The sequence below is a fragment of the Hypanus sabinus genome, chromosome 30 (genome assembly GCF_030144855.1).
Source record: "Hypanus sabinus isolate sHypSab1 chromosome 30, sHypSab1.hap1, whole genome shotgun sequence".
Lineage (NCBI taxonomy): Eukaryota > Metazoa > Chordata > Chondrichthyes > Myliobatiformes > Dasyatidae > Hypanus > Hypanus sabinus.
Genome location: NC_082735.1, coordinates 23,661,866 through 23,689,699, shown reverse-complemented (window position 1 = coordinate 23,689,699; position 27,834 = coordinate 23,661,866). Strand labels below are relative to the sequence as shown.

General features: G+C 37.9%; 1 protein-coding gene across 1 annotated transcript in view; it reads left to right on the top strand.

The window, feature by feature from the left end:
• sf3a3 (splicing factor 3a, subunit 3) overlaps positions 1-18,391 on the top strand; it is a 30,555-nt gene extending 12,164 nt beyond the window's left edge. Inside the window, exons 7-17 of the mRNA XM_059954419.1 lie at positions 508-590; positions 2,237-2,375; positions 4,056-4,124; positions 5,126-5,193; positions 5,310-5,414; positions 8,462-8,531; positions 10,467-10,631; positions 11,923-12,033; positions 12,833-12,923; positions 13,943-13,998; positions 17,843-18,391. Coding sequence (XP_059810402.1) covers positions 508-590; positions 2,237-2,375; positions 4,056-4,124; positions 5,126-5,193; positions 5,310-5,414; positions 8,462-8,531; positions 10,467-10,631; positions 11,923-12,033; positions 12,833-12,923; positions 13,943-13,998; positions 17,843-17,920 — 1,035 coding nt within the window. The 3' untranslated portion in view covers positions 17,921-18,391. The remainder of the gene's footprint in view (positions 1-507; positions 591-2,236; positions 2,376-4,055; positions 4,125-5,125; positions 5,194-5,309; positions 5,415-8,461; positions 8,532-10,466; positions 10,632-11,922; positions 12,034-12,832; positions 12,924-13,942; positions 13,999-17,842) is intronic.
• The last annotated feature ends 9,443 nt before the right edge of the window (positions 18,392-27,834 follow it).

Genomic DNA, 27,834 nt, shown 5'->3' with positions numbered 1-27,834 from the left:
GTAACCCGATTCACTATCAACAAGACCCCTTAATTTAGAAAAATCAGCAAACTTGCTAATCATACCATGTGCATTCAAATTCAAATAATTTATATAAATAATTAATGAGGTCCCAGCACTGACCCCCGTGTCACTCCACTAGTCACAGGTCTCGAGACAGAATCAAGTCTTAAGCCAGGTGTTCCCAACCTTTTATATGTCATGGACCCCTACCATTAACCAAGAGGTCTGTGGATCCCAGGTTAGGAACACCTGCCTTAAGTAAACTAAATAATTTTACACTAAGATTGCAATAATGCACATAAACCACATGCAGTATTTTTGGATCTGAGATAAAGTACTCTTTAGAATTCAGTAAAGCATGACCAGACGTTCAGTCTGTTTTACCAAGGTTGTTTCACAATCAGCTGATGCTTTCTGATAAAATAGCAGTGTTATCAGCATAAAAGTAACTATTTTGTTATCATGTTGTATCAGAAATGACTATAACAAATATTTGTTTTCTAGAAATGTGATTATATTACCTACTTAATTACATTTGATCAACTTTTTGATATTCCAAAAGAAAAGAAAAACGCAGAATATAAGCGGTAAGTTGTCAGTTTTTATATAAATGTTCGCCCCTCTGTTCGGACTATAAATACTCCCCAAGTTAGCTATCACTTTCTTCTGATGTAAGATGCAAGCATTTTATTAAATCAAACTCATCTCCCAGCAGCATATTAATAACTGACCTGAATAACAAGGAGCTGAATAACAATTCATAAGTGTTGACATTCTTGTACATTTGTTTAATTTTATATATAGGGCTCCAATCTGACCTCATGGAATAATGCATTTGTAGTGCTCGAGTTCTTAAGGTAGAAATGACAGTATTGGAATTTTAAGCAGTTTGTTTAATGGAAGAGCGAAATTGCTGTCATTCATCAAAAGCACATATTCTTTTTCCTTTTCTTGAAGTTTCCATTTCAAGCAACATTCACCTACTGCCCTGGCAGTGCATTGTGTACAAAGCAGGGAACGGAGGGAGTTAAACACCTTCTCAAAAGTAACCCAAGCCAGAAGCTTCCTTTAGGGTTTTTATTCAGAAAACCTTCTGAAAAGGTATTGCTGTTTCATGGGCAAATAAGGAGTGGATGGAGATCGATGTCTTTGTACAGTGTATGCTTCAAGCTGAAGTATGAATTAGCCCACGCAGGAAGTGATGTTTTAATAAAATGAACTGCAGACAAAACATGGAAAGAACAATTAGAAGCAGAACAATTACTTTTATTTGTTCTATCATCAGTTTGAGTTAACAATATTTTTTTTATTTATATCATCTCCTGAAAATTAATTGAAAGATGTTCAATAAACCCTGGAGGATAGTTGTTTTATACTTCAGATCCTCTCAAGCCTTTGAGCCAATGGTGTGGCTTCTAGCTTCACTTTGGTGCGGCACCAAGGACCAGAAGGGCTTATTCACGCTGTATCTAAATCAATCAAGTGATTACCTTCTTTACAAGACACCCCGGCTCAAATTAACTAATTATGAAGTAAACTATGAGTCAATAGTATGATATAGCTGAAAATTCATTCTTCTGTGTCCTGAAATATCCTTGATTTTAATCCGATTCTGTGTGAATTGCTTTTGATTGCAAGCTTCTAGAAACTAATAAGCATTTTAACTTGTTGCATTATAATTTGAAAATGTTTAGAAAATTATACTTTCATAACTGATAAGCAAATTTTTCACAATTTGAAATGCAAATCATGTACTTGGCAATATGAGTCAATATGCTTTCCTTTCTGCTAGTAGTTAATCTAGTTTCAGACAAATTTTGTTTCCTACAAACACCACTCTGTAAATTTATATTGATATATTTTAAAAGAAATGTATTCAATTCTTTTCCTTCACAGTGCAGAAAATTGGGGAGCATGATGTGTTGAGTATAAATTTTTTGAGCAATCCAAGTGTCAGTATCTAGAAGTTTTGTTCTGGCACTTTATAATGGTTAGAGGAGGTTTTAAGTGAATTGTTTTTGACAAGTTAACTTAAAAATTGAAATTGAGATTCATAATTTATTTCACTTAAAATCATTTAAAGTTGTTTAAATCATGTAAGCACTCCTTAACCAAGTGCCTTGTTTTGTTTTAACTAAGTCACCCCGTGTTTTATTATATATAAAGTCACTATACGTTAAAAGACATAAATACCTAGATAAAAACTCTTAAAAGTAGTTTGTAATTGCTTTAGGTACCTGGAAATGTTGCTGGATTATCTCCAGGATTACGGAGATCGAGTGAAGCCTTTATTGGATCAGAATGAGCTATTCGGAAAAATACAAAATGACTTTGAGAAGAAATGGGAAAATGGCACTTTTCCTGGCTGGCCAGTATGTGATATTTCAGTTATTCTCTCAGTATTATTTGCAAAGACACATACCTGTGTGACTTTTTGTGCCAACTTCACTTAACTGCTACAAGGCAAATCTGTATCAATTTTGTTTTTGTGTTTGTCATTTACATCTAGCCTACTGAAATGTGTTAGATGTCCCGAGCAAGCCGTTAAACATTAGCTGGGAGAAAAATACAGCTCTGACATTCACCATTTGCAATATAATGTTTGTAGTCAAAATGGCAAAATGCCAGAAAAATGAAACAGTTAATGTACAGTAACTTGTTGCCACACAAACATTGTCTCCAAACAGTCCTAATCTGGAGTATCATTTTGCCCTAGTACTGTTGGTCCAGTGGGTTTTGTGGAGGAGTTTACTGATTGTATCACATTAAAGTTCATTCCTTTTTTTCCTCTCTGGTGCCTATTAAAGATCAGTAAGAACTGATTAGACTCCTCTCCAACTCTTTTCTGTCCTATTCACTTTCCACAGCCGGTACCAAGTTAATTAAGAAGGAAAACAATAACATTTCTATAAACCATTTCACAGATCTTTTTAAGAAATTTAAGCATCATTTTAAGTCGAAAACTTTTCATTAGAATTTAAAAAAATAAGTCACTGGTGACGTGACGGATAAATTGTTCCTCCAAAATGCTGTGTGATTGCTGAGTGTTTTCCTGGAACTTTTGTGTACATTTCAGGTGTGTAGCATCTGTAGTATTTTATACTTTAAGGCTAATTTGATTTATATGTGCTCTTCCAGAAATCTTATAAAATTATAAACTTGATCTAGAAAGTCAATGGAGTAATCATTGAGAGGCAAACAAGTCATGGTAAAACTTATGAGTAGGAGGAGGGGGTCAAAATTCCATGTCGACATGAATAATTTTAGTACAGGTTTTCCCCCACTATCTGAAAGTAGAGCGTCCTATGAAACCTTTTGAAAGCGGAAATGTCATAAATCGAAGAAGCAATTACCATTAATTTATATGGGAAAATTTTTTGAGCATTCCCAGACCCAAAAAATAACCTACCAAATCATACCAAATAGCACATAAAGCCTAAAATAACAGGAAGATATAGTAAACGCAGGAATGGTATGATAAATATACAGCCTATATAAAGTAGAAGTATTTTATGTACGGCCTAGTTTCACTTATCAAAATCGGGAAGACAACAAGTTGAAATCGATTTGGAGAAAAAAAAGTCGGCATGTACACGTATGCACACACAACTGCCCACACAAGGCTTCACGGTCATGGTAGTCTTTCTTGGGGTAAACACACATATAAAGCGGGTGTCTTTTTTCTCATAGAAGCTAAAATCCTCTTTGGTTAGCGAAATCAGGTACTAATGTAGGTCTTTCGTAACAGCGAGCTGTCGTAAAGCGATGTTCGAAAAATGGGGGGCACCTGTACAGAATTATACAAGCTTGAATGTTTTCACAAAGCTGAGACCTGGAACATGATATTTATATACTTTTTTCACTTTACAGTCTAAATATTACTTTGATCTGCTCTTTCATTAAATATGTGCATTGAACTGTCACACAATTTAAAGATCTGAATAAAGTCATCAAGCATTGCAGCCTATTTATATTGCATTAGGAATTTAAGATCACCTTGTATATTAGCATCATTTAGTTTGATTGAACTTAATTGCTTTTTCTTTTGACAGAAAGAGACCAGCAGTGCCTTGACTCATGCGGGAGCTCACTTAGATTTGTCAGCATTTTCATCTTGGGAAGTAGGTTCTTTTAATTATTCCTTTTTTGATTAGTCTAAAGGTTACATAATTTGAAATATATTGAGTTGGAATGTGTTTGGTAGAGCCATAGTTAATGTCCTTAAATGGTTTGATAGTTTAAAACTTTAATTTTCAACCCATTAATGAAAATATTGAAATGTTTACACAATTACATGGCTCATACTTTGGTTATTTATGTAGATTCCTAAATTATTTCCTTTCTACTTCAGAGGCCATTTGTTTGCTTTGGGTCCATATCCCTATACTTGTTTTCTATCTGACTGCCTTTCCAAATGTCTTTAAAAGATTATAACAGGATCTGCCTGTCCTCCTTCCTCTGTTAGTTCATTGCAAATTTACCACGCTCTGTGTGGAAACACTTATCCCTCAGATCTCTGATGAATTTCTACCCATTGTAGTGCTAGGTGTGCTGAAACCATGTTTCCCTGCTTCGAGATTCTTTAGCTTGAGAAGCAATTGGCTTTTCTCCTCTGACATTTGCAAGAATGACCCGATGTAACATTTGACTTTTGCCAATGTGTTGTACCTGCACGGCAACTTTGATTCGTCAGTGTGCATAAAATACAATCCCACTGAGCAACATTTATATTCATATAATTTTTTTTAAAAAACCATCAAAATGAAAAATCCCATACTTTTCCACAATACACTCTGCTATCTTCTAAAAAGCTCTCCTAACATGCCCTCTGCTGTAACACACACTTTGGAACCATGTTGCAGTCTGAATGCCCCTGAAGTCTGACTTGTTAGCAAGCTTGGCTATATTACCCTTGGACCTTTCATTTAAGTAATTAATACAGCCGGAGCCCTGGATCCATTCCATACAACCCATTGATCACTGCCAGACTTGAAAATAATCCATTCATTTCAATTATCTTGTATTTGTGCTATTATATTAATGTTAATTATAAGGACACACTTTATGTGATAACCTTTTGTGTTAGATGGTTTTCATAACTGTTATTATCTTGAAATGTCAGGAATTGGCTTCCCTGGGGCTGGACAGATTGAAATCTGCTTTGATGGCTTTAGGTCTGAAATGTGGAGGGTAAGTGTTCGGATAAAAACTCATGGGGGAAACAAATAACCTAATTTTTATGTTTTTAAGTCGGAGTACTTTAAGATTGAATTGTGAAGTGTATTAAAATTGATCGTTTTTTTCAGAACCTTAGAGGAAAGAGCTCAGCGTTTATTCAGCACCAAAGGGAAATCTTTGGAGGCACTGGATCCCTCGCTTTTCGCAAAATCTAAATCCAAAGGCACTAAAAAGTTAGTAAAATATCAAAATTGATACTTATGTTAGTGTGTAAAGGCCATGCTGCAAGTTTCTCTGTAGATTTAACATGTATCATCGAAAAAAAATTATTTTTATAAACAACAGACCTTTCTATCTGAATCTTGTTTCCTTTATCACTTCCAGGCAGTTGACTCATTAGCCATGATAGCTGTATGGCAAACAGCAGTGAAAGATTTTCCTTTGCATCACTCATCCGTGTGATGAGCAATTGTAGCATCATTATTGCACATCTAATGGAAACGGAAGATTCTGCGCAAACAGGGGATGCCTCGGTCTCCATTAATCAATTAAGCCACTTCATCTTAAATAAGTTTGCATATCTCTATATGCCATTTATAATTGTAACTCTCGCTTCAGCTAGTGGCTTAATATAGGGTTGATAACCCCCAGCCCGGCCAAACTTAAGAAATCTCATTTGGGTGGATGCTTCACAATGTGTCCCCTGTTACAAATCAGTACCCCAAAATAACAATACACGATAAGCGATTAAACAATTAAGCTTTATAATTCTTACTTTGACTATATGGTTAGTAAAGAAACGAGAAAAAAGAAAGAAAAGGGCCCAATCTTATTAAACAGTCTGTTGCACAAAGGTGGAGCTCACTGATAAGTCGATTGTCCACCATCAACCTCCTCTGATCGTAGCTGCCCTTTGGACCCTCGCTCCAAGTCCAACCCATCCGACGGTCTACCAACTTTCTTCATTCGCGTCTTCTCTCCTCATCTCTCCCCGGCAAAAGCCCGCGAAAAATCTTCCCGATTCACAAGACAGAGCAACAAAATTCTGATTGGCTAACATGCATGCCACAGTTCTGTTATCTCCAGCCATAACCCAGAGATTGCTGCGACTGAGAAACCGTTACCTCAGCAGTGAACATTACAGAGAAACCATTTCATTAGCCTTAGCAATAAATCATTACAGAGAAGCCATTACCTTAGCAGTGAATCCTTACAGCGCGTAACATAATGCCAAAGATAAAACCTTACAGTTTTGGATATGATACCTGCCCTTTGCTTTGACTTCGTCTATCATTCCATATTTTGCTCTGAGCATTGTGAATGTTGAATGACACACATAAAATACTGAAAGGAACTTAGTAGGTCGGGCAGCATCTATGAAGGAATAAACAGTTGACCCAGTGAAGGGTCTCTGTTTGAAATAGCGACTGTTCACTCCTCTCCATAGACACTGCCTGACCTATTGAGCTCCTCCAGCATCATGTGTTACTGTAGATCTCCAGTGTCGGCAGAATCTCTTGTGTTTGTAAGTGCTGCTTCTCACGGCCTTTTTCTGTTTGCTCTTAAGTCTTCTAATGAAATAGTTCATGGTCACTGGTGTAGGTAGTTTTAATAACGCCTTCCAGTGTATTTGACAGAATTGGAAGGGTACTTGTTTTAATCCCTTCCTCATTTTTAGTTTCTGTTGACTTCATTGGAAAGTAAAATCAATTGTGTAAAATGGGTACACGGTCTGATCCCATCAGTTTCCCACCAGGCCTACTAGATCTAGTTACCTTCTACCTCACCAAGAAAGCTTGTTGAACAAAGAGTTCATACACAACCAGAGTAGCTCTGCTGTATTTAGAGAAATGCAGCTGTGATCTTTGTGTTTATGTTCATTTGTCTGCTTGCTATGGTAACGGTCAGTAAACCAGCAACATTACTATGTCTTGTAAATTAAACATTAAAAGCACTAAACTGGATGTACTTGTGGTAGGCAGATTCTGTGCAGAGGGAAACAGAATTAGCGATTCGGATCAATGATATTTGATAATTTTTGGAATATTTTCCCCAGATTCTGTTGAATACTCTTTTACTCCTGATGTGATATCGATACAGTGTTGCTAAGACTGAATACTGTGAAGTAGCTTGCGCTAGTAAGCCAGTTGTTGGCAGTCATTTTTTTTTTGTTTGGACACTTCACAGCCAAATGATAATCTTGTCACGCAAAGAGGGATCTGTTGCAGGGTTTTTGGTTCGTAATGTTCCTGTACCACAGAAGTGGTGGAGTCGGCTCTATTTCATCATGATAAGCTAAGAACGTAATATTCAGAAGTTTCTGTATAAGCTAACTCTTCACATATTTGATTAAGCATGATGTTATTACACTTCAGTTGGAAGTGCCAATTGTTATCGAACCTGCTGTTTCAGTGGATCAACAGGTGAACGTTTGATATGTTTATATGATATTTGGATGGCATGATACCATTTCTGTGTGCTACAATACATAGATTCAGGTAACACAATAGGTTCAGCACATTTTGCTTTCCAAATCTAGAAAGCCTTAAAATGAAACCATGATGGAAACCCCTTGAAAATTAGAGCATGCTGTGTCACCAAAGCCCTCGCAGTTAATAAGTTGAAAAACGTCTCTGTGAAATGTGTGCAACAGTAGCGTGGCGGTTAGCGCTCAAGGTGTTCCAGAGTTCAGTTCCGGCCCTGGTCTGTAAGGAGTCTCTGGATGACCTCCCCGTGGAATGCGTGGGCTTTCTCCAGGTCCTTCGGTTTCCTTATGCAGTCCAAACACATACTGGCTATGTTAATTAGTCATTATAAATTGTCCCGTGATTCGGTTAGGGTTAATCAGGTTTCTCGGGGGTTACTGGGGTGGCATGGCTCAAAGGGCCTACTCTGCACTGTATCACTAAGTAAATATCTATACTGTATCAGACTGGTAGTGTGCATTGCATGAAATGGAAAAAAGAGTAATTAATTTCCTCATGCCTGTAATTGTTATTTTAATTGGAACAAAAGCTAATAAATTGGAACTGCTGTGGAATATTATGTGCATATGGTAGAATTAGAGATAAGAGAGAAAGTGTTATATAATTACATGACTTAAACGAATTGAAAATTGAACCATAGCAGCAGTTCAGATGAATATTCTAAATGTTCAACATTTCATTTAAAAAAAAGGTGATCTTACTGTACTGAATTGATTCATTTTCATCTGCTTCAATAATATGTTTGTGTTCCATTCCTTCGTTCTTCGGCTGCTATCCTCCCACCCCAACTGCAGGGATTCAGAACGCAACAAAGAAATTGCTTTCCTTGAAGCTCAAGTCTATGAATACATAGAGATTCTTGGGGTAAGATGAGTAAATCTATTGTTTGTTCTGACCTTTCTGATAGGGGAGAGTTTTATTATGGCCCTCACACCCCTTTCAAACCTACCCCGTCTCACCTTCCATGCATGTCCTCTGGTATTAGGCATTTCAATCCTGAGAAACAGATACTGTCTGTCCACTCTAGCTATAGCTCTCATTATCTTGTAACCCTCTATCAGATCTCCCCTCAACCTTTGCTGCTCCAGCGAAAGCAACCTGTTTGTCCAGCCTCTCGTGATAGCACGTGCTCTCTAAACCAGACAGCATCCTGGTAAACTTCTTCTGCACCCTCTCCAAAGCCTCAACATCCTTCCTATGGTGGGGCGACCAGAAGTGTATGCAAACCTCCCGATGTGACCTATCCAGAGTTTTATAAAGTTGCAGCATAACCTTTTGACTTTTGAACTCAGTGTTTTGACTAATAAAAGCAAGCATTCCATAAGCCTTCTTAACCACCTTCTTGACTTGTGTAGCCACTTTCAATGAGCTATGAACCTGGCTCCCAACATCTCTAAGCTCAGCAGCACTGGAAAGGACCATTTGTTTAATAACATCTACATGGATGCTTGCTTTTTCCGGTGGATCAAAGTTACTCTTTTTAGAAATAATTGTATAAGTGACTTGTATAATAAAAAAGCTGATCTACATCACATCTTGCACTTGCATCAAAAAAAAATGATGGAAGTGTTTTTTTTAAATGATTGCTCTTGTAGAACAAATGAAATGCAAAATTCTGATCTCTTTTTAATACTATCAGAGCATTTGCAAAATGTTTGGAAATGGTTGTTAGCCAGATCTTAGGTCTCTGCTCCAGGAAGAGGGTATGAGACAGATGCTTGCTAACGATGATCCTGGGCCAGGCATCCTGCCCAAGGAATGTGTGATAGTGAGGCAGGTTTGTGGTCTTTGGTCTTTGAGCACATTTTCTGTATTTGAGAAATTAGAATCAGGTTTAATAGCATCATAATATGTTGGGAAATTGGTTGCGGCAGCAGTATAATACATAATAGGAAAAAACTGAATTACAGTAAGTGTGTGTATGTGTATAAGTAGTTAAATTAAATAAGTTGTGCAAAAATAGAAACAAAAATATAATGAGGTAGTTTTCATGGGTTCAATGTCCACTCAGAAATCCGTTGGCTGGGAGGAAGAAGCTGTTCTTGAATCGTTGACTGTGTGTCTTCAGGCTTCTTTTACCTCCTCCCTGATGGTACCAATGAGAGAAAGATATGCCCTTGGTGATAGTGGGCGATGGGGGTCCTTGATGGACTCTGTTTTTTAGAGGCATCGCTCCTTGAAGATGTTCTGGATACTACAGAGGCTAGTGCTCTTGATGAGACTGACTAATTTTACAACTCTCTGCAGTATATTTCGATCCTGTGCAGTAGCAACATCACACTAAAATACCAGACGGTGATGTTGCTGTTAGAATACTCTCCACAGTAACTGATAACTGATTTAACAAAATTAAAGTGTAGATATTATTGTTAAAAACATGTTTGGAACTGCTATATTGAAAAAAAAATTTTGTTTATGAAGGATACCCCAATAAACGAAACCTGTTGTCACAGTTCAAATTGCATCAGGTCTTAGGAAACCTTGTTTACCACTTAAGTTGAAGCTCCTCCAAGCATGCAAATATTTCCATGTGACCTACTCATTTGCATGTCCATCATCTCCTCCCTGGTGAACATTATAGAGATACATTGCCCAAAGATTTCATATAGAATATAAAAGCTTATAATATTTAATAATCTGTAGACACTATATTGCTTCTTTCCTAATGTTAAATATGATGGTTGAACATGTACATTCACAACAAAAATCTTAAGTTTGGTAAACTGAACAAATTAGTTCTGTTATTTTAGTACAGCAAAGTATTTGTGGCCGCCTGAGATTTTTGTCCATGTACCACAGGAACAGAGACAGCTCACCAGAGAAAATGTGCAACGCAAACAAGCCCGGACGGGGGAGGAGCGGGAGGAAGAAGAAGAGGAACACATCAGTGAAAGTGAAAGTGAAGATGAGGAAAATGAAATCATCTACAATCCCAAGAACCTGCCATTGGGTTGGGATGGCAAGGTGAGCTTTAGACAGATTCATAAACCATTAATTGGGCCATCTTAATTTTTGCAATTAGTTGATTACTTATAAAATGATGTTTAACTCAAAAGAGAATGCCAAATTTTCTGTAAATCTTCATCAACTTTACCCTTCTGTGCTCCTATCAATTCCTCCGTTCATCCACTTGAATGATTTTAAAATTGAACCATTCTTTGGATAATAATTTTGATGTATAAATTCCAGAGAAACACACCCAAATTCCTTAAAGTTTTACATGAATTGAGTAAAAATGGCAAATTATAATAAGACCTAATAATTGATCAGTGGTGAGTCTTGAATTAGTATTGTGTCATGGTATAGTGTAATGCAAATAAAGGAGGCTGCCACGTTGAAATAGTTTACCCAATTTGGTTAAAACCCTTTTCTACACCTCATCTTTTACTGTAGTTTTAATTAATTTAAGTTCCTGTTGAAAATTACGTTCATGGAAACGTAATGTTAAGTTCAAACAACTAGAATCTTTGACGAATGTGAGGAATTTTGCAGAAGCTGGAAATCACCCACAACACACACAAAGTGCTGGAGGAACTCAGCAGGTCAGGCAGCATCTATGGAAAAGAGTAAACAGTCAATGTTTCAGGCCGAGACCCTTCATCAAGACTGGAATGGAAGGGGGAAAATGTCAGATTAAGAAGCTGGGGAAGGGGGAGGAAGAAGTACAAGGTGACAGGTAATGGGTGAAACTGGGGGTGGGGGGGCGGGGTGAAGTAAAGAGATGGAAAGTTGACTGGTTGAAGAGATAAAGGCTGGAGAAGGGGGATCCTGATAGGGGAGCACAGAAGACTATAGAAGAAAGGGAAAGGAGAGGATACCAGAGGGAGGTGATGGGCAGGTAAGAAGAGAAGATGTGAGAGGGAAGTAGGAATGGGGAACGGTGAAGAAGAGGGGGGGGGGGCAATTAATGGAAGTTCACAAAATCAGTGTTAATGCCATCAGGGTGGAGGCTCCCCAGACTTTATAAGGGGTTGCTTCTCCAACCTAGTGTCTTATTGGGGCAGTAGAGGAGGCCATGGACTAATGTCAGAATGGGAGTGGGAAGTAGAATTTTCACATTCTACCTTTGGTCCTGGTTGCTTTAAACTCTTGTCGGTTTTAGGCATCCATTTTTCTTCACTTTGAGGTCAATTGTCAGCAGTGCTACAAGTCATCAGCAGATGGCAGTGTTAATTAATTTTGTACATCTCAATAGGCATTTTTGTCTTTCGAAAGTATGGTTTTAATTTTCTTATCTATTCTCTCTCTCTTGCAGCCCATTCCATACTGGTTATATAAGCTACATGGTTTGAATATCAACTATAACTGTGAAATCTGTGGTAATTACACTTACAGAGGACCCAAAGCATTCCAACGCCACTTTGCTGTAAGTGATAATTTCACCTGTCTGTAAACTTTTATGTTATTTTAAAATGCATTTCTAAAATCCAATTTTTACTTTACTTCCTTTAGTTGTATTAATTCCCCAAAAAGGAGCAGTGAGTTGGTTTAATTATTTTGTAATTCTCCTTTGTGGTTTTTTTTGAGATGGGCAAGTCAGTTTGGTATTTTATGCTGTTAGAATATGGAATGGCCTCTTTTTATTTTCTGTGATCCCAGCCCTTACTTTAAGTTGTACAGAGCTACAAAGTTAAGATCAGGAAATCCTCTCCTTAGGATCACAATAATAAATGTGTGTTGTACCATGTGCCACTTTGACCCCGTTGTAAGCTGATGATATCTGACTCAGTGTTAATGACTTGTCAGATTGTTAAAAGCTGGTTTACTCATTTTTTATTTAAGTATCTCTTTAGGAGGACATTTGCTGTGTCTAGTCTGTAGATGTGCCCAGGGAAGCTATGACTAAAGTGAGGTTTGTTTTTTCACCCAATCCATTTAATGGATATTCTGTCCATGCAAGCTATTGCTGTAATGCTTTGCCCCAGTGCAAGGTAGTATCTGCAGAGAGGACATTTTTACTTACACACACAAGGTTTGGTAGAAAATATTTGGAGAGAAGTGAGGAGATAAAAGCAGGAGCACCTACCAATCCACAATGATTGAACATATTGCTTTTTATAGAACTTAGCTGACAACTAAATTATTGTTTTAAAAAAAATCAGAAAATTGTATAGGTTGTGTATTTCTGCTGTTCAATGCATGTTACTTTTTTCCACCATTTTTAGGAATGGCGTCATGCTCATGGCATGAGGTGTCTTGGAATCCCCAACACTGCTCATTTTGCAAATGTCACCCAAATTGAGGATGCAGTATCTTGTAAGTGCTCTTTTGTTTTACTTCAGTCCAGATTGAATAAAATTACATTATATATCCCTTCTAACACAAAACCATTCCAAAAGCAGATCACAATACAGCTGCAATTGAAAATTTCTAAACAGTTTGCAAGTGATAATGCAGCCACGAGCTGAGTTCCCATATGGCAGGTTATGCTTGCAATTCCACAGATGCCAGCAAATTCATCCTATCAGTCTCCCAAATGTTTGAGTGTGTGTGTCTATATATATATAGCTGGCAAGGACTTATAGTTGTTTTTATCAGGCAAATAGCATTAACCCTTTAATTTCACCCTGTGGTTACAAAGTCACTACTAAACTTACAGATGATTTTATTGAGCTCTGTACTTACCAGTGTAAAAGTTCTATTGATGATTTCACACTGTCAGGGTTTTTGCACTGTTAACAATTATGGAATTGTTTCATTATTATGACCGATTACGGTTTTGATTAAAATGGAAAAAATATGTTTTTCCCTCTAGCACAGAGGCTCTATACAGTGGGGTCACTTTCAGTCAGAACAAAATGCTAGAAACAGTCAGTGGGTTTATGAAATTTATTCTTTTAAAAAGTACTTCATTTAAAATACATCATCTTCTTAGTAGGTGATTTTGGGACATTCGAAATATTTCAATAAATAAAATGCTTAACTGCCTTTGCTCCTAGTGTTCGATATTTAATCAGAGGTTTCAACTCCTCTTTGTCATAGATCAAGAAAATGCACAGTCAAATGGTATGACCTTAAAAAGTCAAATTATGAACCACAGGAGACTATTAGGTCTTCTTGTTTAGTAGAAGTAATACTTTTGCTTAATCTATAATACTTAGACTATATATAGAATATTTAGACTGTTCTAAACTACATAGAGTAATCTGTCAAACACTTTTATCGACACATTTTGGTAAGCAGGTTGTTATTTGGTGTGATTTATCTAGAGCGAAGGATTCATTTTTTAGATAATATTTAGATAAGACTATTAACAATTTCTTTTTCTCAATTAGTGTGGGCAAAACTCAAGCATTCAAAGGCAGCGGAGAGATGGCAGCCCGACACAGAGGTAATTGCAGTAATTAAGCTACTTGAACTGTGAATGAAGCACATAGTATTTAATGCAGCTTGCTCTTGAAATACTTGGATAACTTCCAGGTTGGAGACATATGGTTTTTCGGTCAGCTATTTTAATCAGAGGGATGTTTCTATGACCAAAGTCAGGATGAAAGGAGAATAATTGGAGAAAAACAGTTACTGCACTGTAGGGATCAATGGATTTGTTAATGTAGATCATAGCACAGAAGGTCAATTAATCCATCCAGTCTGAGCAGGCTCTTTGCAAGTGCAATCTGACTAGTCACTCTCCCCTAATCTTGGAAACATTGTTATATACTTGTCCAGTTCCCTTTGAGACCTTCTGTTGCTCAGGATCAACCATGCTGTCCATGTGATATGCAGGTATGGAGAACTGCATTAAAAATTACTTTTCCGTGTGTCACTTATCAGTCACCATGATACCACGATCCCTCTGTACCTTAATGTTATTAAAGAGTTTACCATTAACTATATACTTTCTCCTTCCATTTGACCTCCCAAAGTGCAACATCTCACACTTGCTTGGATTAAACTCCATCTGCGATTTCTTTGTCCATATCTGTATCCCACTATATTATTTGATAGTCCTTTAAACTATCCACAACTCCACCAATCTTGGTGCCATCTACAAATGTGTTAATCTCTCCATCTACATTTTCATCCAAACCATTATCACAAGCAACAGAGTTCTCTGTACCTACCAATCTCTGCAAAACACCATCAGTCACTGACTTCCAACCAGAAGAAGATACGGTCTATCAGCCAGTTACAAATCTGAACTTGTAAATTACCTTGGTCCCATGCATCATTATCTGCTAAATCAATTTACTTTGAGGGTCCTTGTCAAATGCCTTATTAAACATAAGAAGCAGAGCAGGAGTAGGCTATCTGGCCTGTAGATCTTGCTCTGCCGATCAATAAGATTGTGGCTGATTTGGCCATGGGCTCATTTCCACCTGCCTGCCTTTTCTCCATCTACCTGCTTTTTCTCCATAACTCTTAATTCTCCTGTTATGCAAAAACCTATTTAATTGCATCTTAAAATATATTTAACAAGGTAGCCTCTTCTGTTTCCCTGGGCAGAGAATTCCATACATTCACAGCTCTGGAGGAAAAGCATTTTCTCTTTATGGCCCTCCTGAATCTGTTCCTCAAACCTTGTCCCTTGGTTCTAGTCTCACCAGAGGAAACAACTTCCGTGGCTCTAATCTACTCGTTTCATAATTTTATTTTTCTATAAGATCCACTCTCCTTTTGAAATTCCAGCAAGTATAGTCGAACATAACTCAATTTCTCCTCATAGACTAAAGCCTCATCTTCAGAATTAACTTAATGAATCTCTTCTGCACCACCTGCAAATCCAGTATATCTTCACTCGAGGAGACCAGAACTGCATGCAGTACTCCAGGTGCAGCCTCACCAGTTGAAGCACTGTAAGGTCATTCCAGATAATATCCTCTGTCTTACCCTCCTCATGCACTTTTGTCACCTCCTCAAATACTCAAAGCAAGTTTGTAAGCCATGATTTCACAAAGCCATGCTGACTTTCCCTAAATATTCTACTTTTTACACTGATATGAGTTCTTGCTCATTAGCATTCAGGTTAGTCACAATGTTGTGAAATATTTACAGTGCTTTGATTTGGCAGGGTCTTAATGTGAACGATTTGCTGCTTTCACTGCATTCGGTAGCAGTCTCTTCCAACCAAATTTGATAGCTGTGTTACTGCGAAGTCTGTTGCTACCGTTCTCCTGGCTAGACTTGGTGATTTCTGACTAGTAACTAGCCTGGGAATTGACTTAGTATTAGAAATAGTCTTCCCAAAATGCCAATTAGAGCTCTTCATGTGAAGCTTATTGGTGCTATCTAAAGAAAATTTACCATAGTTAACATGGTTCAATTTACAGCTTATACAGTTTGTAATACATACAACAATTCCTTTATTGACATACTTAACTATGAAGCTTATTCCTACCCTATTTTTAACATTGTGTTTGATTTGAGCCTTTCTCTTCAGCCTGAGATATTTGAAATTCGTAAGATTATAAGACTATAAGATATAGGAGTAGAATTGGGCCATTTGGCCCATCCAGTCTGCTCTGCCATTCCATCATGACTGATCCATTTCCCCTTAGCCCCAGTCTCCTGCCTCATCCCCGTACCTCTTCACGCCCTGACTAATCAAAAATCTTTGAACCTCTGTCTTAAATATAGTCAATGGTTTGACCTCCACAGCTGCCTGTGGTAACAAATTCCACACACTTACCACTCTCTGGCCAAAAAAATTCCTCCTCATCGCTGTTCTAAAAGGATGCCCCTCTATTCAGAGGCTGTGCTCTCTGGTCTTAGACTCCCCATCCATATGCAACATCCTCTCCACATGCATTCTTTCACGGCCTTTCAACATTCGATAGGTTTCAATGAGGTCACCCCTCATTCTTCTGACTTCCAGTGAGTAGAGGACCAGAGCTATCAAATGCTCCTCATATGACAAGCCTTTCAAACCCAGAAACATTTTCACGAATCTCCTTTGAACCCTCTCCAATGTCAGCATATCCTTTCTTCAATAAGGGGCCCAAAATTGCTCACAATACTCCAAGTGAGGCCTCACCAATGCTTTATAAAGCCGCAACACTACATCCTTGCTTATCTTCTGTTTTATTGAGATTCATTTAGATAGTGTTCCTTTGGTTGATTTCTTTACATGTATATATCTAAATTAAATGTTCTGCAATTTATATTTAAAACTAGTTTGCCAATCTTCCTGATGGACCACACACTCAATTGTCATCTCTTCAATTTTTGCTAACTCTACACAACAGACCATCTTGTATCTAGTGGATATTAATTCCTGCAACCATTTTCATTAATGCTATTCTTAAGCTTTGGGAAGTGAGATTGTAATACAGCAAGCATTTTGCCAGTTCACTCAATGGTGTATTTTGTAACCATTGTGCTGTTTTGACAATCCTTTGTCTGTGTTGACAGTTTAGATACTAAAAAGTGTTTTCACGCTTGGCAGTTATATGGTACCTTCTGTGTCCTTGATACCCAGCCTGACTGTCCTTTTTGAAATTGAATCACTAATGTTTTGTAAATAAACACAGCAACTATTTGCTGCACAGATGTGAGCAGCCCTGGACAGAATAACCAGTGAAACTGCTAGTAATGTGAAAGATAGAAATTGAGGACACGAATGGAACAAAATATTGCTATTGGAAATCCTTGGGAGGTCAGGCAGCATTTTCAGAATCACAAACGAGAAATGGTATTTCAAAACAATAAACTTTAATCAGATGGACTGTTTACATTGTTGACAGATAAATGTTGGCTGGGCACAAGGAGAATTTCTACTTTTTTTTTGGCAAGAGTACTATTAAATCTTTTGTTTGGTCTGAAATGTTAGCTGGAGCCTTAGTTTAATGTCTCATCCAGAAGATTTCTCTGAGGGCACTTCCTCAGAATTAATTGTTCCCAACTATTGCTTATGTCCTGGAGCAAATGTAAATAGTGTGACTTTTTAAACTTGGGTGAAAATATGCTGACCCTTTGTGATTATAGAAGTAGAACAGCATCTTATTCATATTATTTTATTAACATAGTTTAAAAAAACCTAAATTAGTAAACAGCCTTTTTTCTGATTTTTTTTTTCATTCTATAAAATCTTAGACGATCACTGAGTATAGATATCTAAATGCAAGTTTACTCGTTCCCACTTAAAATAGTTTAACTACCTTATTTTTGAAATTATAATAACATTTTTCTGCAGGACTATAAGAATTGTTTTAATTATGAATTAATATTTTACACTTCAGGAAGAATATGAAGACTCAAGTGGAAATGTAGTTAACAAGAAGACTTATGAAGATTTGAAACGACAAGGCTTACTCTAAACCAATGAAATGCTGCTTCTTCAGACTCTTTACAGTGACAAGGCTTGCTTAATTTAGTTTTATTCTTCCTCTCATTAGTTCAAGAACCACTCTCCAAAGTCTATACACAAATTCAAACGAAGTTGAAAGAGAAGTGGATGTTTGCAAATTTGTATTATTCTGTTTATGGTAAAATCATTGGTTAGTTTTCCAAAACACAATGTAATGTTTTACAAAATTCTGTTTTGTATTTTGCGAAATAAGCATGACAGGTAACTTTCTGTCATTTTGAACCAAGAAAGTGGGACCGCTACGAGTGTCTTTTTTTGTTGGTGGATGTAAAACTTTTACAGATACCCAGTTTGTCAAAGCAGAATATAATGTATAGTAGACAATGCTCTTTCATTGAAGTTAATAATGTGACCTTTGCTTTATGGATTTTTTCACCCCAGAATCTGACATTTTCACAGCTTAATAAAGTAAATTGTGATATTTTTTGCATTTTATTCTTGTTTTAAGTATTTTTATCTGCCTTCTGTTGACTATCAACTTGGTGCTTTATTCCTGTTTTGTAGCACTTATCCAGCATTTACTTCTGTCATGACTTCCTGAAAGCTGTCACATTTTTTTTCTACCAGTTGCATAGATCCCTCCCTGCCTTTCTCACTAACACCCAGCCCTGATGCTTTGAGATAAATTCCTGTAAATCATGCTCCAAATGGAGTACAGTGCCTCTCTCCTTGTGCCTTATGACAAGAAATCCACGCGTACCAAGTTACGCCCTACATAAAAATAATCATGGAGTTAACGAGTATTACAACTGGCAGAAAGGTAATGTGAAAGTAAAGAGAGGCGAGCTGAAGATGGAATTTGCTGACAAAGTAACGGGAGGTTTATATTACCATACAAAAATAAGTTGTTTATGGCAAGGAAGACGTGTCACCCCAATTTGCTGACCTGTTTGCATTGCTCTGATAAAACTATCAACTCCCACCAGCACTGTTTTAAAAAAAAATAAACTAAATTCTTCACAGAAAATTGAGGTTTGTGCTCAACATTAATGGCTTTTTAGGCCGCCCAACATAGATAAGGAATGGTTTAAATGGTGCAACTTTTTGATATCATAATTAATTCTTGAAGGTAATTCTAATATATATTTTAGTTCTTCTGTTTTTTAAAAATGTAATTCTTTATATCTCTATTTCCTTTCATTTCTACCTTTTACTCTAATTTTCCCCATTTCCTCCTTCATAGTGCTGCAACCTTTGAAGTTTTTTTTTAAATTAAAAGGCACGATTGGTGATTTAAGTCATTCACCAAGATGCACTCTGGACTTTGCTCTGCTGTAATCAGCTTTTGCTTCTATTTCTTCCCATATATCTCAGAAACTTATAGGCCCATAATGCCAGAAAGTTTCTAATTTGATGTCTCATATTTCAACCTGCATGAGTATTCTAATTTTTGTATGGCTGTAATTAATGGATATAGATAGACAAAAAATTGGCGACCTAACATCCAAGTGGAAAAAGTTAAGCTGTGTTTAAAAGGAAAAGATAAACAATTTGAGTTTTGCTCATAAGTCAGTCCAAACGCTGAATTATTAATCTGCAGTGTATTATTAGCACTTTATTATCCAAAGCAACTATTTCTATTTAAAATAGGGAATTCCTGTTTAAGTGACAAACTGATCTCAACAAATATAATTTTTAATTAACATAATTTGCAGCTGGGGAACTTCCTATCATTGGCCTTTTCAGGTTGATTTCACCTATAAATGTTTCAGTCACTTCCTGTTTTAGTTTGTACCAAACACAAATAAATATTTTCATTTCTGAGGGATTTAGGACCAACATGGACATATGATGAATTCAATTATTTTATAGCTCCGAAAGGATAGGTTTTTGCTGGGCCTCAAATTAATTCTTAAACTGCCCCAATCACATAGATGTAGATAATTTATTATTCTGAGATTTACTTTTCCAGTTCTTTTCTATGGAGGTCCATTAAAGTTGCTGCTGACACACCACTGACAAAAAGAAGGATCCTAAAGCTTGTGCTGAAATAATTATGTGCGATGTGGAGTCCACATTAAGCCCCCGGGGGCTTTGTATAATTGCATGCGTATACTTATTTGTAACTGCTGACCAAAAAAGGAAAGGTGTCGATCAGTTGACTCCTGTGTTGTGCCTTCTAGTGGAAGCAGCTGTGAAGGACCATTCCATTACTATTTTAACACCTCCCATGAGCAATGTCACTGGAAACATCAACACATCTGCTGCTGCTAAGGAAATGACAATTTCAGTGTCCCTTTCGCCACCTTGAACTCCCTTGAGAACTCTGAATAAACTTGTGCACCAAGGAGAGCACTTAACCATAACATTTTGTTTAATTCTTCAATTTCTGTTGGCAATATCACTGATATTGTTTCCTTGAATGGCATTATACCACGAATAACAACACAATATAATTGTGTTACATATATAGAGCACAATTTTCACTCCAGTAATTCCTTGCACCTTTCTCTGTCGTCCTTTCGGCCTGATAGAAGGGTTAATATTTAGTGCAAGATTCAACGAATATAGCCACCATCTCTGGAAGACAAGAATGCAGTGATCTCTGCAACTAGATTGCCAATGAGTATCTCCACTAATCCCGAAATATTGCAAATGTAAACAGCAGTCTGTTCAGGATGCTGCCTGCTATGTAATTAGAGAGATTGGGTAGGGAAGTAGAGGACTACTGATGCTATGGAAGAATGCTTGCTGGTTGAGAGGCTGCCTTAAGATAAGAAAGGAACACAAGTGGGTGGAAAAAATTAAAGTTCAAAGTCAATTTATTATCACAGTATATACGTGTATGTCACCTCATTGAATTGACTATTTCTTACAGCCTTCACATACATGAGTAAAAATCGTTACATTACGTCTCCATCTAAATGTGCAATCATAGTTATTTGTAATAAATACAACTGTCAATGTAACATAGAAATGCACTCAAATCAGTGTGAGTTAATCAGTCTGATGGCCTGGTGGAAGAAGCTGTTCCAGAGCCTGTTGATCCTGGCTTATGCTGCGGTACCATTCCCCGGATGGTAGCAGCTGGAATAGATTGTGGTTGGGGTGACTTGGGTCCCCAATGATCCTTCGGGCCCTTTTTTCACACCTGTCTCTGTAAATGATCTGAATTGTGGGAAGTTCACAACTACAGATGCGCTGAGCTGTTTGCACCACTCTCTGCAGAGTCCTGCGATTAAGGGAAATACAGTTCCCGTACCAGGCAAGATGCTCTCAATTGTGCCCCTGTAGAAAGTTGTTAGGATTTGGAGGCCCATACCAAACTTCCTCAACCATCTGAGGTGAAAGACGCGCTGTTGTGCCTTTTTCACCGCACAGCTGGTGTGTACAGTCCATGTGAGATCCTCAGTGATGTGGATGCCAGATCCACTCACGTCCATAGGGGTTAGCCCATCTCCATTCCTCCTGTAATCCACAACCAGCTCCTTTGTTTTTGCAGTATTGAGGGAGAGGTTGTTTTCTTGACACCGCTGTGTCAGATGACTTCTTCCCTCTAGGCCAACTGGTTATTGTTTGAGATTAGGTCAATCAATGTAGTGTCGTCAGCAAATTTAATTAACAGATTAGAGCTGTGGGTGGCGACACAGTCATGGTATACAAGGAGTAAGGGAGGGGCTGAGGGGCTCCTATGTTGAGATCAGAGGAGTGGAGAGGAGGAAGCCCACTCTTACAGGATCTGACAGGAAGTCCAGGATCCAGTGCACAAGGCAAGGTCAAGGCCAAGGTCTCTGAGCTTTCCGTTGAGCATGGACGGAGCTATGGTGTTGAATGATGAACTGTAGTCCAAGAACAGCATTCTCACATAAGCATCCTTCTTCTCCAGATGTGTAAGGATGGTGTGTAGAGTAGTGGCTATTGCGCCGTCTGCCGATCAGTTGCACGACCTTGAGGTTCATTTTCTTGCAGGCATTCACACTAGAATGGAGAAATACAACGGAATCAATGAAAAGCTACACACAAAGACTGGCAACCAATGTATAAAAGAAGACAAACAGCAAATAAATAATACTGAGAATGTGAGTTGTAATGCTGAGATGCATCCTATGATGCACTGGGACACATCGTCGGTGATGTCATCAGGTGTTTTGGGTCTTTCAACATCAGATATTCTCACTGAGGTGACCCATTCAGGGTTGATCAGGTCCCAGCTTGTATCCTGGCAGCATTGGTCCATGGGTCACAGCTCTTGATCCATAGTCATCTGGAGGCTCACTCAGCAGCCTCTGTGTCGGTCCTGATGTCTCTTTTCTTTGCAGCCCCATAATGCCAAGCAGAGAGTAATTTCTTCCCAGCAAGCAGTCTGCAAAACCTCTACATCTCACCTATATAGGCTCACATCGTGCCCTCCACCCCTATCACTGACACTGCTCTACCAGCTCCTTGCATTCAAACTCCTCCTCAATCCGGTCTTCCCAAGGCATTGTATGTTCCGCCATGATCACCCGCTTCAAGCTTTCTGACGAATGACCATGTCAGGCCTCAGGGATGATGCAACAAAGTCAAGGAACTTCCCTTGTTTGCCAAGATCGACTTTTCAGTGGCGAGTCAGATGTCATGACGAGCAAGCCTGCTGGTGATCTTGGATGAGACTGTGGTTGAGTGGTTAGTCTCCAGCTTTGACAAAAGCTAAGGGCTTTCTGGGTTGGTAGAGGTGCTTACTGTCGTTAGTGGCCAAGGAGATCATTTCTGCCGCTGCATTCATCACCAGGTCATGGCACCAGCAGTAGTAGCCTTCTCCCAGGGCTTTTGGGCAGCTGCCGAGGGTGTGCTCCCTTTGCTAGGGCAGAGCGGACATGATGGTGCCTCACTTCAGCCCTAAGCAATAATAATACTAATAAATAAGCAATAAATACCAAGAACATGAGATGAGGAGTCCTTGAAGGCGAGTGCATAGGTTGAGAAATCAGTTCAGAGTTGCGGTGAGTGAAGTTATCCAAGCTGGTTGAAGTGTAATAACTACTGAACATACACTCAGTGGCCACTTTCTTAGGTACTTCCTGTACCTAATAAAGTATGCATTGAGCGTATATGGCAAGTAGAACAAAACATATTTAGTCCTTTTCTAGAACTTTAAAATTGTTAGCATAGAATTAGAACTATACTTTTTGTCTTTAGATTCAGCCAGCTGAGTCAATACTTGAACCCAATCCACGTACTATTATAATTGAGACAAGGGAATTCAATATGACAACAGATAGGAGCCTCAAGCAACATTCCGACATGTGCTGCAGAAGACGTGCAGGGCAGTTCCATATTGTCGAATTTAACCAACTTTGGAATTCAAACTTTTTGTTGTATTGCACTGTATTAATCTTCATTTTTGTTGATTTTTTTTGTAGTTGTTTTGTAGAAACGCATAAAAAATAAATAAATAAAAACTTCCTGTCAATATTTCAACCAAAGCTTTGGAACTCAATGCTTCTGGTAGAACTGAAATCATAGACTGGTGAGCAAGATATTAGTGTTTGTTAAGAGTACTTTCACACTCTACTGCTTCTGTTTGATCATTTATACTCCTATGTTGGAGAACATGTTCACAGAATTTCTTCTGGAGATGGAGGTGTTATAGGACACCCCATACAAGAAGGTCACCGAAGATTTGATGTAATCTACTATTGGCAGGATTCCCTAGATCTGCTTTGCATATGCTGGCACCAGCATTATTACTTTGCATATCATCCCATTAGTAAATTTGTTTCTTGGTGCTCCACTGATATTCTGGCATGTGATTCTTATCTTTAAAGTTTTATGATGATAGAGAGGGATATGTGATGCCCACAATGTTATGGCTTGTGGTGCAATGCTCTTTTAATGATGATGTCCTGAGTTTTAACCTGGTTGCCTGGTTTAGGGATGTTAGATCTCTTTGGAGGTAACACACGCAATCGTAGTAGGAGCATGTTGTCCATTCTGTGGTAGTTTAATAGCTTCACAGTCAACTTTCAGGTTAGTTGTTTTTTGGATTAGATTTATTAATTACTAGCCCATTATCGAACACCTAGTTCTGGTATAGTCTCAAACTCTGAATTTGTCAAATAACATAAGGTGCAGTAACATTGCAGTACTGAATTGATGATACGTGACATTTTCTATGTACCTCTGGGCTGGCATACGATTCGATATTCCTCTTGTGAAACATTTCAGTCTAAACAGTGCCATGGCACTCTTTCAAAGGAGAAAAAGTTCTCCCTGAGTTCTGGGAAACATTCCTCTGTCAACATTTTGAAGCAAAGCTTCAGATTGTCAGGTGATTTGCTTGTTTAAAATTTATTATTTACAGGAAAAATTGTTTGTTAGATTTGCCCATATGTCAACAAAACCAGGAATGGAATTGGTTGTTAATTGTGAAGCAGTTCAGAATCTTCTGAGAAAGTAATAAACAGTTGAATGTATAAAGGACATTCTTGGCTGCAAAAAACCATATGTGCAGGAAAAGAACATGTAGGAAATGAAAAACTTCCTTCTGAATGATTGCTTCAATCCAAACACTTAATGTGGTGTATATATATTCTAAATGGCAAAGAATGGCAGACAGCATTTTGAGGTTTAATGTTGAAAATGTTGCAGATGGGCAACTATGATGCCGCCAATACTTTCAGGTTGGAAGTATGTTCTGCATGGCCGTAGTCGGTTTGACATTCAATAAGAATATGTATTTTCCCTTGGATTTGGATCTCTTTATTGAAGGGTAAACGTCCAACTTGTTCTTTGTCGGCAAGAATAATTCCTTGATGCTGTACTCCAGAAGGAGTACCTAGAATTGCTCGGGTCTTGAAGCATCTGGTTTGTGCATGAGCTTTAAAGTCACATCAAAGGCACTCGCGCACTATTCCTCGTAGACTTAAGAAACGGAGACGTTCCCTAAAGGTACCAGCTCCCAAAGGAAATCAAATAAAAATTCACCTCCAAATAGTAATAAATCCCTTTAATTTACACTAACTAGGATTTACACTAGCTAGGATCCTGAGCAACTCTGAATACATGCTCTGTTGTGAAGGGAGACTGTTCATAGAATGTTCGATTATAAAGTTACCTTTTCTCACTAACTGCATCACTGTCTAGTAGGGGGGCTGTGGGGGGGAGGTGTTACTACACAGGATCGAAGAAAGCTGCAGAGAGATGTAAAATTAGCCAGTTCCATCATGGGCACTAGCCTCTGTAGTATTGTTGGGAAATGTAACTGGTGGAAACGTACAGAATTCACAACCATTGACATCGGGTTGGGGTTCACTTTAAGAGGCTGGTCTGATGTGATGAAGAAATTATATAAAGGACTATTAGCGTGCTTTGTGTACAGTTTTTTTGGTGTTCAATAAATAAGTTACTTCATTTTTTTTTTCCAAACACAAAATGCCTCCACCGTTTTGTTTGTTTAAACCTACAGTATCCAGGACATCTTCAGGGAGAGATGCCTCAAAAAGGCTGAGTTCATCATTAAGGACCCATGTTACCCAGGACATGCCCTTTTCCCATTGTTGCCATCAGGAAGGAGGTAGAGAAGCCTGAAGGCACATACTCAATGATTCAGGAACAGCTTTTCCCCATTTCTGAATGAACATTGAACCCATAAACACCACCTCACTACTTCTTTATTTCTATTTTTCTCACTACTTATTTAATGTAACTATTATAATTATATACTTACAGTAATTCAGTATTTCCTCTATTACTGATACTGCTGCTGCAAAGTTAACAAAGTTCATGGCCTGTACTGGTGATATTAAACCTAACCCCAATTCTGCTTCTGGACTTTCTGGGCTTCAGTCTTAAATGATAAACATATTCTGTGACATTTTATAAAATGTGTTTTGAAAGTCCACATTCATTACATCAAACTCATTGACTGTTAATGACTCAGGGTCATTTTGAAATTTCAAAGTGTTTGCTGACAAGTTTATAAGGTAAGTGAATGGAAGGAAGTGAAGTACAGTTAAGTTATGACATTTTGTGCTTTACTTTACTGAATGGTACTCTTCTGTTACTATTGTTCTATGATATCATTGAAAAAGGTCTTACGATGTAAAAATGTTTATTTATTAAGATACATTTCTTCGAGCCACATCACCCACCAATCTCCCGATTTAATCCTAACCTAATTATGGGACAAATTACAATGTCCCATTAACCTACCAACCAGTACTTCTTTGGACTGTGGGAGGAAACCAGAGCACCCAGAGGAAACCCACGCGTTCATGGGGAGAATGTGCAAACTCCTTACGGGCAGCGACAGGAATTGAATCCCGGTCGTGGTGCTAATCACTAAGCTCCCGTGCTGCCCCCTCCTCTGTTCTTGTTTTGAGTGGGTTAGCGTGAGACCCGGGCTCAAAATCAGAACTTCGACGTAAATACCTTGTGAGTTATGTAACTAAAGTCATTTTAATTTCTTATGACAAGTTCTCACTTTTGGAAATGCCCCACCACACTTCATAGTTAGTTAGCGTACAGTTGCATAGGAAAAATAGTACATTTGAAATACTAATTCTGTAATTTTTTTTATTTTGAAGCATGTTTGAAACATGGAATAAAGCATTACTCATCAATAAATTTATATCCATTCTTGCCATTTAAATCCATGACTTTTAAACAAAGATTTTGAAATAGAAAATAAATTTCATTGATGCCCCTCAACACATCAGTGGAATGATACCACGGGATTTGGAGGATATTTTTGGCAACGTTCCGATGGGGATTCTGCTCCATTTCCCAGTTAAGCTGTGTGACAGACCAATAATTTAAAATGGATGAAAACATGAGTCATTTCACAATGGTCTCATGTGCGTTGATGGCAATGGTATAATCGTCACATTACAAACTACACTTAGGCAATATGAAAAGCTGCAGAATCTCAGTTGTGTCGATGGTAATTTGGAGCATCAAATGTTCTTATACAGAATTAAGTATGATTAATCGTATGTAGTTTTCTAAATGGTACATGTTCCACGTTTATTTAAAGAGAGTAAATTATTTTTAAAAAAAGAGAGACCTTGTGATGTTAGACCTTTCCAATGAGAAAAACATTCAATTGATCATGTGATGCCGACACAGGTTGCAAGCAGCCAGGTTGTGGGGGAGGGAAACTCTATGGAGCTGTTGTCTCTGATTCTGTCCCTATGATTAATTGACACGTCTCACTTTACCATGATGATACGGGCCATGCATTTATCACCTGCAGATAAAAGTAAAACCTCTCATTTAGGGCCTTGAGTATTAAACATGCCTCTGAGGGAGTGTGAAATGTAAATAACATGATATACTGTAAATGTGTATAAGTGCAACTTCCAGTGATCAGAAAGCATTCTCCTCTATTTTCTTCACACCCACATGTACCCTTTGTTCCCATGCTTTAAAACAAACAATTAAACTGGTTCTGTGGCTACTTCTTAATTTACAAATGGATTGCAGGTGTAACTTTAATTGAAGAGATTTAGTGAGTCCCGCTTGAAGAAATTGTGCTTTAATTTTGACCAAAGACTTCTTAAACCAAATTAAGTAATTTTCCACTTGGGATCAATAAAGTACTTATTATATTTGGCTTTTACAGTGCCATCTTTTTCATATTGTTCTGTGCTATTTTTAATGTTTTATGTCCTATCCCCTGAGGAGAATTGATACATTTTGGGGTTCTTGAGATGTTGTCAATTTTTTGGAATGTACTTCAGTTACATTCTGATTGGCTGCATCACCGTCTGGTTTTGGGGGGCGGGAGGGGTGCAGGCTACTGCACAGGATCAAAGTCAGCAGCAGTGAGTTGTAAAATTAGTCATTTCCATCATGGGCACTAGCCGCCGTAGTATTCAGGTCATCTTCAAGGATAGAGCCTCAGAAAGATGGCGTCCATCATTAAGGATCTCCACCAACCAG